Source organism: Stomoxys calcitrans, chromosome 2 (assembly GCF_963082655.1).
Source record: "Stomoxys calcitrans chromosome 2, idStoCalc2.1, whole genome shotgun sequence".
NCBI classification, from domain to species: Eukaryota; Metazoa; Arthropoda; class Insecta; order Diptera; family Muscidae; genus Stomoxys; species Stomoxys calcitrans.
Genome location: NC_081553.1, coordinates 172,962,134 through 172,980,247, shown reverse-complemented (window position 1 = coordinate 172,980,247; position 18,114 = coordinate 172,962,134). Strand labels below are relative to the sequence as shown.

The window sequence follows — 18,114 nt, the reverse complement described above, 5'->3', positions numbered from 1 at the left end:
TACCCGAGGTGATGGGTATCCAAAGTTCGGCCCGCCCGAACTTAACGCCTTTTTACTTGTTTAAATATACATTTTCTTTTCTTATTTCCTTTAACCAACACGAAAGGTATAAAAGGTAAATTGAAATAGAATTCGTTGCAATACAAATTTTTCAATGCAAGACATTGAGATGACTTTGATTCCCCATAGAAACTATTCAGGCGAAAAAAGAATTCTTCCTTAAGTGCATGGTTGTGTCGCCAATTAAAAACCACGCAAATTTCCCTTAAATGTCTCATACATATGTGAGGTATATTCCTTTTCGGCCTGCTATGTATAGATATTAAGAGGCACCGAACAAAGCAAAGTAATTTTTGCTCTCTGGCATATCAACACTAATTGTAAAAAAATTTTTGACGTCTAGGATTTGTTTGCTACATCAAGTTCTCTCCTGTTTGCGCTGGAGTTCATTACTATAACCTGATATCGCTTATTTGAAATTATAGATAGAATATCGGACTTCATTTCAATTTAAATATTGTTCTCTACCATTTCTGCTGCAGCATTTGTATCATTATCTAGAAAGAAAATTGAAGTGTACAAAAAATTCGTTGAACTCTGTATTGTCAGTTAAGAATTGAAAGGGAAGTGGCAGGAGGAGGAGAATACAAACAAGCAAGAGCGTGTTAAGTTCGGCCGGGCCAAATCCTATATATACCCTCCACCATGGATCGCATTTGTCGAGTTCTATGCGCAGCATCTCTTTTTAGGCAAACAAAGAATATTGAATAAGAACTGTTGTGCTACAGGAGCTATATCAAGTTATAGTCCGATTCGGGCCATAAATGAATGCAGAACATTGAAGAAGACATTGCGTAATATTTCAGTTCATTCCGATAAGAATTGCTCATTGTAAGGGTTCAAGAAGCAAAATCAGGAGATCGGTTTATATGGGAGCTGTATCAAGCTATAGATCGATTCCGACCATAATGGACACGTATGTGGAAGGTCATGGGAGAAGCCATTGTACAAAATTTCTTCCAAATCGGATGAGAATTGCGTCTTCTAGAGGCTCAAGAAGTCAAGATCCCAGATCGGTTTATATGGCAGCTATATCAGGTTATGTACTGATTTGCGCCATACTTTGCACAGTTATGTGAAGTCATAACAAAACACTTCATGAAAAATTTCAGCCAAATCGGATGAGAATTGCGCGTTCTATGAGCTCAAGAAGTCAAGATCCAAGATCGGTTTATATGATAGCTATACTAGATTATGAACCGATTTGTATCATACTTAACGCAGTTGTTGGAAGTGACACCAAAACACCACGTGCAAAATTTCAGTCAAATCGGACGAGAATTGCGACCTCTAGAGGCTTAAGAAGTCAAGACCCAAGATTGGTTTATATGGCAGCTATATCAAAACATTGACCGATTTAATCAATACTTAGGGCAGATATTGGTGATACCAAAACAACACGTGCAAAATTTCAGTCAAATCGGATGACAATTGTGCGCTCTAGTGGCTCAAGAAGTCATTATCCCAGATCGGTTTATATGGCACCTATATCAAAACATGGTCCTATTTGGACCATATATAATCCCAACCGACCTACACTAACAAGAAGTATTTTGTGCAAAATTTCAAGAGGCTAGCTTTACTCCTTCGAAATTAAGCGTGCTTTCGACAGACAGACGGACGAACAGACGGATGGACATGACTAGATCGACTCAGAGCGTCGAGGCGATCAAGAAGATATAACTTTATGGGGTCTTAGACGAATATTTCGAGGAGTTACAAACAGAATGACGAAATCAGTATACCCTCATCCTATGGTGGAGTAACAAACATAATGACGAAATTAGTATACCCCTTCCTATGGTGGTGGGTAGAATAATGCACGGCTAGTGAAGTTTATGTTTTATAAATACATCTAATGGGAACAGCTCATACCATCGCGGTATAATCGAGGCGACGATAGGAAACCTGGAAGGAAGGGAAGAGATTTTCGATTTCGGATACCCGAGATGAACTTTGAAGTCGAGTGCGAAGCAGTGCTGCCATCGGCACAGTCTTGGATTGACGGAACCCTAGTATTGTCATCTGAAAGATCATGTTACACGGATGGAACAAAGCTAGAGGGCAGAGTGGGCCTGGGGGTTAACATTGCGAAACCCTGGGACTGACATCTGTTTTAGACTGTCTGACCATAAGACGGTCCTGCAGGCGGAGATCCGGGCGATGACGGAATGCGTGAAGTGGTGTGATGATAACGCGAGGACGTCGAGTGTGATCATCTTTACCGACAGTAAAATTGCCATAAGGGCAATAACAACCAGGACGGTAGGGTCACGAACAGTCTTGCAGTGTAAGAAGGAGATTAACGCCTTTTCTGAGGATGGTACTATCCGCATCGTTTGGGTACCGGGCCATAACGGAGTAAGAGAAATTGAAATGGCAGACGATTTGCTGGTTAAGGCCAGAGGACTGCTGTCAATAAACTTGGTTAACCCGAAGCCTTTCGGGTGAACGCAATCCGAGTTAAGGGTGTGGGCGACGAATGCGCATGCAACATTGTGGAACAGCGAAACGGTCGGTAGGACGGGTAAAATCCTATGGGGGGATCCAGATCGTGAAAAGACGAGGCTATTACTGAAAGGAAGCAAGAAGGAGGTCGGTGTAGCTATTGGTATCATAACGGGACACATAGAACTGCGAGCTCACTTATTTAAAATCGGTGCGGCAAGTGATAGTATGTGTAGGGCATGCGGGGAAGATGATGAGACGTTGGAGCATTTCCTTTGCCATTGGCCGGCTTTCGCGTGGACACAATACCAGACATGAACCATCTTAGGGGAGTGGTATTGAAAACAATTAATGATATTGTATTGTAAGTAGCACGGAATTCCTAACTTAAATTTTTCCTTTTAGAGGTTACTTTATAGTTTTTAGAGCGCACAACTAACCGATTACTGGCTTGGGTGCATGTCCATAGTGGCATGGGGCGGATTAATAACTACACCCTCTTTTCAACCTAACCTAACCTTAGTCGTCTAAGAATGAAAATCAGAGATTTCATGACTCCCTAAAATATGTAGAGCTTAGAAATAATTCGAAATAAGTTTCAATCAATACTAAAATTCGGCTTACCCTTTAAGAGAATAAAAATGTTCTTTGACTAAGTGAATGTCCGAGTACACCAATTGGGTGGAATGTGTAAAATTTTCCTCAATAAAGTCCAAATCTTAAGGTATGACGAATGAAAGAAGTCAACATGAGTGGAGGTTCTAAAAAAGTCGTAAGAGAATATGGGGAGAGACAGAGACAAAGAGAAAGGGAGAGAGTGAGAGAGAGAGAGAAAGGGGAGAGTTTGGTAAGTTGATGATCTACTTTAGGTATCGTGAATTAGGTGTAACCCAAAAAAAAAAAAACATCCAAATTCATGCATTTCTCTCTACGGCAATGGAATAGCAAAACTTAAAATTTCATTTGATTGTTTCAAGCTCAACTTAAAAATAACAATAAATTTACATATACATATTATTTCATTTCATTCAATTCAATTCATTTCATTTCATTTCGTAAATGGTGTAAACTTTGTGCATTTGGAAAACCAGTAAAAAATTTGTGCATAAAAAATTCCTTCGGTAAAAAATCTTTAGAGTTTTTTTTTATTATTTTGTTTCTATTTGTAATAAGTTTATATAAAAAAATTTGTTGTTTTGTTGTGCTTAATTGTTTCGAAATTTGTTATGGTATTTGCTGTCATCCTTAGCTAAACTGAGAAAAAAAACTTTGGGAATTACATTTTCCCTACTACAGAGACTAGAATCGTTTTGTTTGCTGTCGATTGTTAATGATTTCTTTTGTTTTTCTTTTGCGAGCAAAAGAAATATCACTCACCGACTATTGGTCTATTGTCTTAAGACTATTTTGTTATATTGTTAATAGTTGTTTTTAGTTCGTTATATTTTTTATGAAAACAAATTCTGTTAAAAAGTCTTTGAAAGTAGTGTTTTGGTCGTCTTACGCTTCTTGAGTTTTGCTATTGCTCGCCGATGCGGTCTGCTTCGAGTAATCCAAGCCCTGTAGAATGCTGTGATTTAGCGTTGACAGGGGTGTTGAAGAGATGCCATCACGCAGGGCTAACTGGTAGGCCACCTCAAATGCTTGTCCAATGGTTAAAATGATGTCTGAGGCCAAATCCTGGGGTAGAGAATATACAAAAGTTATTACAATAACGAAACAAACTTTAATAAAATAAACAATTAACAAATAAGAGCGTGCTAAATTCGGCCAGGCCGAATCTTATATACCATCTTATATACCATTCACCATGGATCACATTTGTGGAGTTCTATTCCCGGCATCTCCTCTTAGTCAAAAAGGGGTATAAGAAAAGATTTGCTCTGCCATTAGCGCGATATCTAGATATGGTCCGGTTCGAACCACAATTAAATCATTGTTGGAGACCTGTGTAAAATGTCAGCCAATTCGAATAAGAATTGCGTCCTTTGGGGACTCAAGAAGTAAAATAGAGAGATCGATTTATATGGGCGCTGTATCGCGCTATAGACCGTTTCAGTCCATAATAAACACGTATGTTGATGGTCATGAGAGGATCCGTCGTACAAAATTTTAAATCGGATAACAATTGCGACCTCTAGAGGCTGAAGAAGTCAAGACCTAAGATCGGTTTATATGGCAGCTATATCAAGTTATAAACCAATATGAACCATACTTAGCACAGTTGTTGGAAATCATAGCGAAACACGCCGTGCAAAATTTCATTCCAATCGAATAAGAATTGCGAACTCTAGAAGCTCAAGAAGTCAAGACCCAAGATCGGTTTATATGGCAGCTATATCAAAATATGGTTTGATTTTAACCATACTTAGCGCAGTTATTGGAAGTGTTATCAAGACACCACGTGCAAAAGTCAAATCGGACCAGAATTGCGCTCTCTAGAGACCCACGACTTCAAGACCCAAGATCGGTTTATATGGCAGCTATATCACAACATGGACCGATATGGCCCATTTACAATTCCGACCGACCTACAATAATAAGAAGTATTTGCGCAAAATTTCAAGTGGCTAGCTTTACTCCTTCGAAAGTTAGCGTGCTTTCGACAGACAGACGGACCAACGGACAGACAGACGGATGGACATGGCTAGATCTTTTTGACAGCCATATCCAAATATAGACCGATCTGAACCATATACGACAAAATTGCAAATTTTGCCCTTAAACATTCCATTAAGAAACAGGGGCAAACTTCTCAGATATCAATGGGTGCAGTCAGATTCAAGTTTTAAGCTCAATGAGACGGAGCTTCTTTTTTATAGCCGAGTCCGAACGGCGTGCCGCAGAGCGACACCTCTTTGGAGAGAAGTTTTACATGGCATAGTACCTCACAAATGTTGCCAGAGAAAACCACTGATGACAAATTTTTCTGATGGTCTCACCAGGATTCGAACCCAGGCGTTCTGCGTCATAGGCGGGCAGGCTAACCGCTGCGCTACGGTGGCCTCCATATACGACACGGATGTTGAAAAGCCTAGCATAAATAACTTGGCAAATTTCAGCGCAATCGGATTATAAATGCGCCTTTATGGGCTCAAAACTTTAAATCGAGAGATCTGTCTATACGATCTGTGCCAAATTAAAGAAGGATGTCGAAGAACCTAACACAACTCAGTGTCCCAAATTTCGGCGACTTCGGACAATAAATGCGTCTTTTATGGGCCCAAAACCTTAAATCAAGAAATCGGTCTATGTGGCAGCTATATCCAAAACTGAACCGATCTGGGCCAACTAGAAGAAGGATGTCGAAGGGCCTAACACATCTTTTTTACTTACTTCAATTGACTATGATAGAATATTTATTTCACTAGCCGAACGTAGAATAGCGTGTCAAGCCCCAAGATATTCTGCGCTCATTCTAAAATTTCTGACACAAAGTTTTGAGGTGTCTCCCACCACTTGATCTTTCCATCGGGCTTTTGGTTTTCCCGGTTTGCGTGTACCACCGTGTTTGCCTTCAAAAGACTTCTTTGCTGGAGCTTCTTCATCCATTCTGACAACATGACCTAGCCAACGCAGCCGTTGTTTTTTGATGCGTGTAACTATGCTATCGTCGTCACACAGCTCATACAGCTCGTGGTTCATACGTCGCCTACATTCTCCATTAATGCAAACTGGTCCATATATTTTACGAAGAATCTTTCTCTCAAATACTCCAAGCACTGCCTCATCTGCTTTCACAAGTACCCATGCTTCAGAACCATATAACAGCACGGGTAGTATCAGTGTCTTGTATAGTGTAATCTTCGTCTGTCGAGAGGTGGCCTTGTTTCTAAACTGCTTACTTAGTCCAAAAAGTAGCATCTGTTTGCCAGTATTATTCTTCGCTTTATCTCGAAACTGGTGTCATTCGTTTCGGTTACGGCGGTGCTGAAGTAGATAAAGTTACTGACTATCTCAAAGTAGTGGTTCCCAACTTTCTCCATGTTCTTTATCTGCTCGGTTGTACAAGGCTTTTTGGGAGTGGAAACCATTCATTTCGTCTTATCTCCATTTACTGCCAGACCCATTTTCAATGACTCTCTTTCGATTCTTTCAAAGGCTGCAGTTACTACTTCCGGTGACCGACCTATGATATCGATGTCGTCGGCATAGGCGAGTAGCACGTGTTCTCTTGTGATTAGTGTGCCATATCTATTCACATCTGCATCTCGTATAATCTTCACCAACAGGATATTAGAGAGATCACACGATAGGCTGTCTCTTTGTCTGAAACCTCGTTTGGTATTAAATGGTTCGAAGAGATTCATTCCTATTCCTACTGAGGAACGCGTATCAGCAAGTGTTATCCTGCAGAGTCTTATTAATTTTGCAGGGATACCAAACTCAGACTTGGCTTGAAATACCTTTGAACGTAAAGGAGTATCTAAAGCGGCTTTATAGTCAACAAAGAGATTGATTTGTCCTTCTCAGGTCTTTTCCAGGATTTGGCGCATTGTGAATATCTGGTCCAGGGTGGATTTACCAGGTCTAAAGCCACATTGATAGGGCCCAATTATCTCATTGACTTTAGGCTTTAATCTTTCACAAAGTACAGTCGAGAGTATCTTGTGTGCGATGGGGAGGAGACTTATTCCTCGGTAGTTGGCACATTCCGTCTTGTCTCCTTTCTTGTGTACGGGACATAGTATGCTGAGGTTTCAATCATCGGGTATGCGTTCTTCTAACCGGATTGCGCAGATAAGCTAATGCATATGCCTTTTCAGAATGTCACCTCCGGTCTTAAATAGTTCAGCGGGTAACCTGTCGGCTCCTGCTGCTTTGTTGTTCTTTAGTCGGGTCACTGCTACTTGGACCTCAATCTGACTAGGAAGTAAACATTCTATACCATCATCAGGGATTGGTTCTGCGGTATCCTCTTCGCCGCCAACGTCGAACACTAGCAGTTGGGTGAAATGTTCTTTCCATATCCTCAGCATGTTATCTGTATCAGTTACCAGATTTCCTTCTTTGTCTCTGCAGGAGGATGTGCCTGCACCAAAGGCATCGGTTTGAAGTTTAATTCTTTGGTAGAATTTCCGAACTTCATTCTGACTCCTGTACATCTCAATTCGCTCACACTCACGTCTTTCCATTTCCGTTTTCTTTCTGCGGAATAGACGTTTCTCCTCTCTCCTTTTCTCCCGATACTCTCCTACATCTGGCGCGTTGCTACTGATTGCAGGGTTGCTCTATATGCCGCATTCTTGACTTCAGTAGCATCTCAACACTCTTGGTCGTATTATGGGTTTCTTGGTGGAGGCTTCCGGTACCCAAGTACGAATTTAGAGGCCTTTTCCATGGAGTGGGCAATAGTTTGCCCCTGCGCCATAATATCATCGCAACAAGGAGTGCTTTCATCAAGCAGTTGGGTCAGTCGAGTGGATTATGCCGCTGCCATTTGTTGTGTTTGCAGCTTTTCAATGTCCAGTCCATTGACTATCCCAATACAATTGATCCTAGGTATACAGCCCCGTTCTTCTTGAGCCTGTAAAAGCAGCGTTAATTAACCGATTTCTCTGAACGTTGGCACAGTGAGCTTTGTAATGCCATTCGATATACGTGTTCAATAAAGAATATATTGGGTTGCCCATAAAGTAATTGCGGATTTTTTAAAAGAAAGTAAATGCATTTGTAATAAAACTTAGAATGAACTTTAATCAAATATACTTTTTTCACACTTTTTTTCTAAAGTAAGCTAAAAGTAACAGCTGATAACTGACAGAAGAAAGAATGCAATTACAGAGTCACAAGCTGTGAACAAATTTGTCAACGCCGACTATATGAAAAATCCGCAATTACTTTTTGGGCATTTGAATATGATCTTCCGATTTAAGTTATTGGGTCCATTAAAAGCGTATTGGTTAAATGCTGAAATTTGGTACAATGATTGTATGAGACTCTTACATACCCTTCCCGAATATGGTGAAGATCGGAGTATATTTGGATATAGATGCGAGTGAATTATATTAGACCTCCCCCCGACCGTGCCGAGTTATGCCATGGATCTTATTTCGATATAGCTGCCATGGGTTCATAAATAATGCATTTTCACCGAATTATGAAAAAAGGTGGTTAATATATATCTGAGATGGTGGGTATCCAAAGTTCGACCGGGCCGAACATAGTGCGTTTGTACTTTCAACACGACCTTCATAGCTGAATAAATGTATGTTGTTTAGCTTTTTTATTACGGACACCATGTCGTCTGCTTCACTAGAATTCCCTCCATGACGCTTGTAGTGCAATTTTATACCCCATTACTTACCAAACTTTCGACATAGAACACGTGACAGTAGTGGACATCATTCTCCTTAGTTATGTAGGCGAAATGTCTTAAATCATCGGAATCTTGACAAGCACAATTTATATTCTGTATCTCATGTTCACAAATAGTGTTCTGTGAACGAAACAAAAAACAAAAAAAAAAAAACATAATAAATAAATATTTGTGGTGTCACTTAATTTAGTTTTTTGGCCAGTGCGGCGTCATTGGTCTGGCGTTTGTGCACTCGCTTACCTTGGTGTTCACATCCAAAAATTCGACACCGTGATGTGAGATGGCCAGGGCAACGAGTATGCGTTTCTGTTTGTTAAATGATTGATTACGGGCAGCATTGGTTTCGGACTGGGAAGACATTAACATGTTGGTAGCAGTGGTGTGTTGGGCGTCTTGTTTCAATTTTTGTATGGATTTTCGCGTTGATTCAGTGCCGCGTAATTCCTTCACAACCGTTGAGCCTAAATACTGAAAATGAAGTGGGAGACAAAAGGAATTCATGACATTTTGTGTTCAACCTAAAATGACGTGTAATAATGATTAATCGCCGAACTTATTAGATTAGGATGGCATACTAAATGATTTGCACAGAGGACTTTTTGAGATTTCGGTGAAAGTCAACAACAAAAACACATGGTGTCGGACTTCAAGGGAACGTGTATGTCTTTCCGGCAATGCAATCAGCAACTGGTATTTGGGTCATAATTCTTAAAACAACATAAAAGGATTAGAGTATCAACATTGACCACAAAGGCAACGTGTTTGGTGTACCTTTATGGCTTAGTAGGGGGAGGGGTATTGTCTTCGTATTGCTTGCATTAAATTTTACCATTAAATTGTCAACGAATTTTAAGAGTTATCTTTGTGTAGCACACATAGCAGAATATATAGCACTAGAAAATACAAGGCATACACAACAACACTAAAAAGTGATGCTTGGTATTTTAGTTGCTATGATACGAGATTTGAACTCGGAAGTGTGGTTGGTCAGACTTGGACTATATTTCATAGTTGAGAGGATTGTCACATTCAGCACAAGGTAAAGGCCAAACGATAAATATCAGTCTCATTTATTCCCGTTGACCCGACAGCAGACATGGACGAACAGACCAAGGATATATGTTATGAACGCGTCGAGAGAACATAAGAACGATGTCCCCCTTATGATATTAAAATAGTTCTGGTAGACTTTAATACCGATGTTACCCAAAAGAGTAACTTCCACAAGAGAGTGTCCGATAATTTATTGAGTCTAATAGACTTAGAGGCCACCGTAGCTCTGTGGTTAGCATGTTCGCTTTAACGCTGATCGCCTAGTTTCAAATTCCGGCGAGAACATCAGAGAAATATTTCAGTGGTGATTATCCTCTCCTAGTACTCCCGACACTTGCGAGGTATTTTCCTTAGGTAATTAGCCCTGTAAACTTCTCTATTAAACTGGTTTCGCTCTGCGGCAAACCTTTCGGAGTCGGCCATAAAAAAGAGTTCATCTATCATTGATCTTAAACTTGTAGCGGGCAGCACACATTAATATAATAAAAGGATGTGTGGTGTTCATCGTTATCACGGAAAGCTGAGCTGTAGGCTACCGGGCGCGTCCACAGGCTGCGGATATTGGAAAGCTTAGTTTTTAAGCGGAGTAGCTGCAAATGCGGTGGTGGGCAGTCAGCAATGGGGCTACTAAGTGCCAATGATACTCGTGTTATTGGCGCCTTCAAATAACCAATGGCCAACACCAGTGTCTGTTCCTAGGTTAGAGCGGCTGAAGCGTCGGATCTTGGAGTAAGCGGCTTGGTGACATCTAGGGATACATGTGCGATTCCACAAAACCCAACCGGTTGGAGCCCTGGGCTATTAAGCCGCCCCCGGAAAATTATAAGAATTTCTTTGAGAAACAAAAGAATAGTTAGAACGGATTCCGCTAACATTGACGACCCAGCACGCGTAACAATGGACTTATTGAGGGGCGAGTTTGGTGAGCATTTTATTTCAAGTTCGGGACCGGTCAATTGTGGGGCTATGTTAAAGGTGGGGCTATTTAAAAAAGGGCTATGTTAAAGGTTATGTATATACAGACAAGCCCGCTTCAAGTAACGGATTGGAAGACAACAAATGTGAATTTTGCCCATGAACATTCCACTAAGGAACAGGGACAAAGTTCTCACATATCAATGAGTGGGGCCTCCTTTTTATAGCCGAGTCCGAACGGCGTGCCACAGTGCGACAGCTCTTTGGAGATAAGTTTTTACATGGCATAGTACCTCACAAATGACTTTAGTATCCATGCTTTATGAAGTGAGAATATCTTAGGTCCAATGGTCGAAAATGCATCATCCGTTCGGACCCATGCAAAAAAAAAAAAAACAAGTAAGAGCGTGCTAAGTTCGGCCGGGCCGAATCTTATATACCCTCCACCATGGATCGCATTTGTCGAATTCTTTGCGCGGTATCTCTTTTTTGGAAAACAAAGAATAATGAATAAGAGCTGTTATGCCATTGAAGTTATATCAAGTCATTGTCCGATTCGGACCATTCGTGAATGCTGAACATTGTATTGTAGTGTAATATTTCAGTACATTGGGATAAGAATTGCGCCTTGTATGGGCTCAAGAAGCAAAATCGGGAGATAGGTTTATATGGGAGCAGTATCAAGGTATTGATCAATTCAGACCATATAAGACACGTATGTTGAAGGTCATGAGAAAAGCCGTTATAGACATTTCTAACAAATCGGTTAAGAATTGTGCCGTCTAGAGGCTCAAGAAGTCAAGATCATAGATCGGTTTATATGGCAGCTATACCAGGTTATGTACCGATTTGCGCCATACTAAGCACAGTTATTGGAAGCAATACTAAAACACCACGTGCAAAATTTCAGTAAAATCAGGTGAGAATTGCGCCCTCTAGAGGCTCAAGAAGTCAAGACCCCAGATCGGTTTATATGGCATCTATATCAGGTTTTGGACCGATTTAGACCATACTTAGCACAGTTTTTGGAGGTAATACTAAAACACCACGTGCAAAATTTCAGTAAAATCAGGTGAGAATTGTGGCCTTTAGAGGCTCAAGAAGTCAAGACCCAAGAACGGTTTATATGGCAGCTATATCAGGTTTTGGATATGGATACTTAGCACAGTTCTTCTTCTCAAAATTTCAGTAAAATCAGGTGAGAATTGCGCCCTCTAGGGGCTCAAGAAGTCAAGACCTAAGATCGGTTTATTTGGCAGCTATATCAAAACATGGACCTATTTGGCCCATTTACAATCCCAACTGACCTACACCAATAAAAAGAATTTGTGCAAAATTTCAAGCGGCTAGCTTTACTTCTTCGAGAGTTATCGTGCTCTCGACAGACAGACGGACGGACGGACATGGCTAGATCGACTTAAAATGACAATCAAGAATGTATATACTTTATGGAATCTCAGACGCATATTTCAAGGTGTTACAAACAGAATGACGAAATTAGTATACCCCTATCATGTGGTGGAGGGTATAAAAACAAGTTCCAAACAATCATTGAGCTTAGAGTTATATCGGGCAGCACACATTAATAAGGGGTGATTATACCCTAAACTACCACTGTGGTACAGGTATTATAAATGTGTGCATTTGTTTGCAACGCTAAGCAGGAGAAGAGCTTGACCCATTGTTAAGTATACCGATCGGCTTAGATGCATTTCCTGATTCGATTTAGCTACATCCGTCCGTCTGCCCATGTATTCTTGTGATCATGGTATCCCTGCAAAGTTAATAAGACTCTGCAGGATGACACTTGCTGATACGCGTTCCTCAGTAACAACAGGAAAGAATCTCTCCGAACCATTAAATACCAAACGAGGTTTCAGACAAGGAGACAGCCTATCGTGTGATGTCTTTAATATCCTGCTGGAGAATATTATACGAGATGCAGATGTGAATAGATGTGGCACACTAATCACTAAAGAACACATGCTACTCGCCTATGCCGACGACATCCATATCATAGGTCGGTCACCGGAAGTACTAACTGAAGCCTTTGAAAGAATCGAAAGAGAGTCAGTGAAAATGGGTCTGGTAGTAAATGGAGATAAGACGAAATGGATGGTTTTAACTCCCAAAAATCCTTGCACAACCGAGCGGATAAAGAAAATGGAGAAATTTGGGAACCACAATTTTGAGACAGCCAGTTACTTTATCTACCTCGGCACCGCCGCAACCGAAACGAATGACACCAATGACACGAAGGTTACACTATACAAGACACTGATACTACCCGTGCTGTTATATGGTTCTGAAGCATGGGTTCTTGTGAAAGCAGATGAGGCAGTGCTTGGAGTATTTAAGAGAAAGATTCTTCGTAAAATATATGGACCAGTTTGCGTTAACGGAGAATATAGGCGACGTATGAACCACGAGCTGTATGAGCTGTATGACGACGATAGCATAGTTACACGCATCAAAATACAACGGCTGCCTTGGCTAGGTCATGTTGTCAGAATGGATAAAGAAGCTCCAGCAAAAAAGTCGTTTGAAGGCAAACACGGTGGTACACGCAAGCCGGGGAGTCAGAGATTTTAGAATGAGCTCAGAAGATCGAAGCGCTTGGAACGCTATTCTATGTTCGGCTAGTGGGACAAATATTCTGATATAGCCAAATAAAGTAAAATAAGTTCGTTGTATTTTGATGATATTGCCAGATTTCGAACCCAGTCATTTAGCGTGAATAAAAGATCAGTTGATTAATTTGAGCCGGCTCATCATTATTTATAATACCAACAGAGTTCGCTCTACTACAGAATAATTGGCGAATCACAAGGGCTAGTCCATTTCAGTTGTACTACAAGGTATAATGCAAATCTCTATATGTATATATCCTCACTCAGAGTAAGAATGCTGTACTTACATAAACTTCATATTTAATTTGATCGTTGAGCAAATCATTCGCCGAATGACGCCATTTTGTGCGCAGATTATCGGGTAATCCTAAAAGCAATTCCGAAGGTGCACGAATCTCCAATGATTGTGTTGATGTGGGAGTTTGTTGGGTTGCTTTCTGGGTAGGTGGTTGGGGTGCAGGTCTAAAATGGAAATGGGAAAAGCGAAAAATTTATACTTCACCAAAAAGAGAAATTATGCCCCACAAATTTCCCAGTCCATATTTATTTCGGAGGGTTTCTTTTTAAATGACTCCATAACGTACCTATTTTTACGATATGATGTTATCGATTGTCTCTGACCACCACCGCCACCTCCAGAGGCAGGAATTTTATTGGTTTCATTATTTTCACCCAAAGGAGTTTTTGCGGACTTGGGTTCACGCATTTGTTTGATAAATGCAATTGACTGCAGGATGCGTCGTCTATGACCAAGTTTATTTATTTCCAATACCGTTTGCAGTTCCACATCCCAGACTCCGCAGACACTATCCAAAGTGTTGTAAAGATGTTTACTGAAAATTACACAGAAGATTCAGATGAGTTTTACGCTGATTTAGTTTGCCGTTTCTCTCTCATGCTTACTTAAATGATTCTATGTACTGAGGCAATTGAATGGTATTAAGCCATTGATTCAGCGAGGAGACCCCCTTTAGTTCGCCACTCGATTTATTTTCCTGTTGATTCTTCAACGGTACTTGAGGTGGAAATTCTGCTTTGGGTAATGTGGCAATAAATCTTAGTAACTTTGCACCATCAGTTTTGGAAATGCTCATGGCTTCCAGGTCGCTTTCCTCTAAAACACCATTCTGCAAAGAAGATTCTGTAGTCACCTTTCATTTTTTATTTCTAAGCAACTTACCATGAATTTGTAATTGTCATAGCCCTGATCCAATAACTTCTTCTCTAGGGGTCCCAGGCCAGCTCTTCGCAAACGACTTACCAACTCTTGTCGCTCTACAGGAACTTCTGTGTCATCAAAATCCAAGTCGTTGGTTGGTGATATATCCGAGTTTAGGATGCTGCTGCCAAAGGATTCCAAAATCTCTGAAATTTTCTTGCGGGCCTCCTCGGCATTGAAGGGACTCAAAATGCTGCTCTCATGCGAGGTTGTCGATGTTGAGTTATTGTTGGTCGTGGAACTGTCTTCATTGGAACTCTCTGTGGTAGGTTGCGAAGAAGTCTGCGTTGTCTGTGATTGTTCCTCATTCGAAGAACTGTTTATGGAACTTTGATGGCTTAATATATCATTTGTGGATGATCCAGCTGGCTTAGTGGTGACATCCTTGTTTTCCGTAGCGGCGCTGCTATTCGGAGTTTTGGGTATATTGTTTTCCACCACCGTTTTGGGTTCGTTAAGCTCTTCGTACAAATCATCCGAGTCGTTGGTCATTTCATGATCCAAATCCAGTGCATTCGTTGTCTCAATTGTTGTCATGCTGTCACGATTTGATGGTTGCTCCTCCGAGGCGGGTACTTGTGGTACGGGTGTCTTAAATAGTCTTCTCTCTGGTATAACGGGTTTGGCGGGTATGGGAGGCCTAGGCTTTGGCGCCGTCTGCTCTGTGCTGCTGCTATGGGCTGTGGTGGAAATTCCACGCTTCTTGTGTATGGTCGCATAGACGGGCACCTGTGTTTGCGGAGGCAGTTGTTGTTGTGGTCGCGGAGGGGGTAGTTGAACTTGAGGTGGGTTTATTTTAGAAGCTTTGTTAACCGTTGCATAGGCAGGTTCTACCTTCTGCTTATTGTTGATGGCCGCCGACGAGCCCTTCATAAGACCCGCCAAAGGCTGATCGCCCACAAACTCTTCGACATTATCGGTGGATCCACTGTGATCGGATAACGATATGCTGGAACTTAAGGAAGCCATTGAACCGCGTGCAGCCCCCGATCCTATGGTGGAATAGATATTGGAGGAAATAGCATCCAGATTGGCTGCATTCGGTTGTATGTAGGCATAGTCGTAATGTGATGTGGGTTTCGCATTGGAATTCAATTGTCTCAGTGGCGAGGTGGCCATATCGATGAGAAGTTGCTGCTGTTTCTGCAATTGCAGCAAGGCCGAACGACGTTTGTATTCCTGGCTCAGGGGTCTAATCCGTTCATGTATAACCTTCTCAGCATGACTGGACGAAGGTGGAGGATGATCAGGTGTGGGCGGTTGCTTATAATTTGTGGGACTTTGTGGTGTTTGAGGTTTGTGCGCATTCTCGCCATCATCATTATCACCCAAAGTTATGGAACTGCAAAGAGGGAAGGTATTCATTGGGGACACAAATCTTTTGTTTCAGCATACTTACTAGCTATTACGATTTCTCTTTAGTTTACGATTGGGATTATACGATTTCAAGGTAGGATTATCACTTTTTATTGTATCCGAAGTAACGCTATTGAGATTTCTGGGAGCTGGTTTTGGCCTCTTCATTGAATTGGTGATATCCTGATTCGAGTTTGGCACAAGATTTTCAATGTCTCCCGTGTGATGACGTTTTTCCAGCATATCAGCTAACAAAGACAAATTAAATAAAGCGAAGAATTCAAGGGTTGTAATGAAAGTTGTTTGTGAGTTAAATGGGAATATAAATAATTTTAAAATTTGGACCATGTTAAAAGGGGCCGCATATACTTATAGGTGTAGATTGGCACACCGGGCCAGCTAGTTTATTACAAAACCAGTAAGGAAAGGCAAAAGTCGGGCGGTGCCGACTATATTATACCCTACACCACCTCGTGCATGTAGTACTTTTTATATGTAGAACTTATCTCGAAATCTAGTCAGACTTTAATTTGGATACCAATTGAAATAGCAATTTAGAACCATGTAAGATTTTTCTACCATAGTACAAAAGATTTGGATTTCCACATATTTAAAAGGCCATATCGGATAAAAGATTACATGGGAGTTATATCGAAACCTGTGTCAATTTTAATGACACATACTGGGACATGAAATAGAACATCTCACGCCCTATATTGTAGAGATGCGATAAAAATGTGGATTTTACTGCCTTAAAAGTCCATATCGGATGAAATATTCACATTGGAGCTATGTCTAAATTAGAACTGATTTTAATGAATTTTTGCTCACGTATTGGAATGTCAATTTAAATGACTCATGCAAAATCGGAGGAAAATTGTGAATTCTACGGCCTTAAAAGGCCATATCGGATAAACGATATATATGGGAGCTATATCTAAATCTTAACCGATTTTGATGAAATTTTCCAGATATATTAAGATCAGTAACAAATTTTGTGCAGATCGGTTGAAAATTGTAGTTACTACGGCCATTTTAGGGCAAATCGAGCGGTACATATATATGGGAGCTATATCTAAATCTGGGCCGATTTTTATGAAATTTTGCACACATATGGAGACGTCAAATAAAACACCCCACGCCAAATTTTGTAAAGATCAGTAAAAAATTGTGGCTTCTACAGCCTTAAACGGCCATATCGGATGAAAGATATATATGGGAGCTATATCTAAATCTGGACCGATTTTCATGAAGTTTTCCACACATATTAGGACGTAAAATAAAACACCTCGCGCAAAATATTTTAAAGATCGAACTGAAACTGTGGTTTCTACAGCCTTTAAAATGATTACTCTTTATACCCTCCACCATGGGTCATTCTGTTTATAACACCTCGAAATATGCTTCTCAGACGCCACAAAGTATATATATTCTTGATCGTCATGTAATTTTAAGTCGACCTAGGCATGTCCGTTCGTCTGTCCGTCCATCCGTCCGTCCGTCAGTCTGTCGAAAGCACACTAATTTTCGAAGCAGTAAAGGTAGCCGCTTGCAATTTTGCACAAATACTTCTTGTTAGTGTAGGTTGATTGGGATTGGGACCGATTGTAAATCGGTCCATGTTTTGATATAGCTGCCATATAAATCGATCTAGGGTCTTGACTTCTTGAGCCACTAGAGTGCGCAATTCTCTTCCGATTAGACTGAAATTTTCCACATGGTGTTTTGGTATCACTTCCAACAACTGCGCTAAGCATGGTTAAAATCAAATCACAACCTGATATAGCTGTCATATAAACCGATCTTGGGTCTTGACTTCTTGAGCCTCCAGAGGGCGCATTTGTCATCCGATTTTACTGAAAGTTTGCACGTAGTGTTTTGGTATCACTTTCAACAACTGTGTTAAATATGATTCAAATCGGTTCGTAATCTGGTATAGCTGTCTTATAAACCGATCTTGGATCTTGACTTCTTGAGCCAATAGAGCGCTCAATTCTCATCCGATTTGGCCGATACGTGTCTAATATGAACCTATCTTCGGATTTTGCTTCGTGAGCCCCTACAAGGCGCAATTCTTATCCGAATGAACTGAAATATTATACAATGACTTCTAC

The 18,114-nt window shown here is 40.8% G+C and overlaps 1 protein-coding gene across 1 annotated transcript in view; it reads right to left on the bottom strand.

Annotated features, from left to right (window-relative positions):
* Positions 1-1,858: 1,858 nt before the first annotated feature.
* LOC106093496 (ankyrin repeat and sterile alpha motif domain-containing protein 1B) overlaps positions 1,859-18,114 on the bottom strand; it is a 59,063-nt gene continuing 42,807 nt past the window's right edge. The window contains exons 6-13 of the mRNA XM_013260558.2: positions 16,044-16,248; positions 14,606-15,986; positions 14,329-14,552; positions 14,010-14,258; positions 13,713-13,887; positions 9,068-9,295; positions 8,816-8,947; positions 1,859-4,188 (exon numbers count right to left, since the gene is read on the bottom strand). Coding sequence (XP_013116012.2) covers positions 4,009-4,188; positions 8,816-8,947; positions 9,068-9,295; positions 13,713-13,887; positions 14,010-14,258; positions 14,329-14,552; positions 14,606-15,986; positions 16,044-16,248 — 2,774 coding nt within the window. The 3' untranslated portion in view covers positions 1,859-4,008. The remainder of the gene's footprint in view (positions 4,189-8,815; positions 8,948-9,067; positions 9,296-13,712; positions 13,888-14,009; positions 14,259-14,328; positions 14,553-14,605; positions 15,987-16,043; positions 16,249-18,114) is intronic.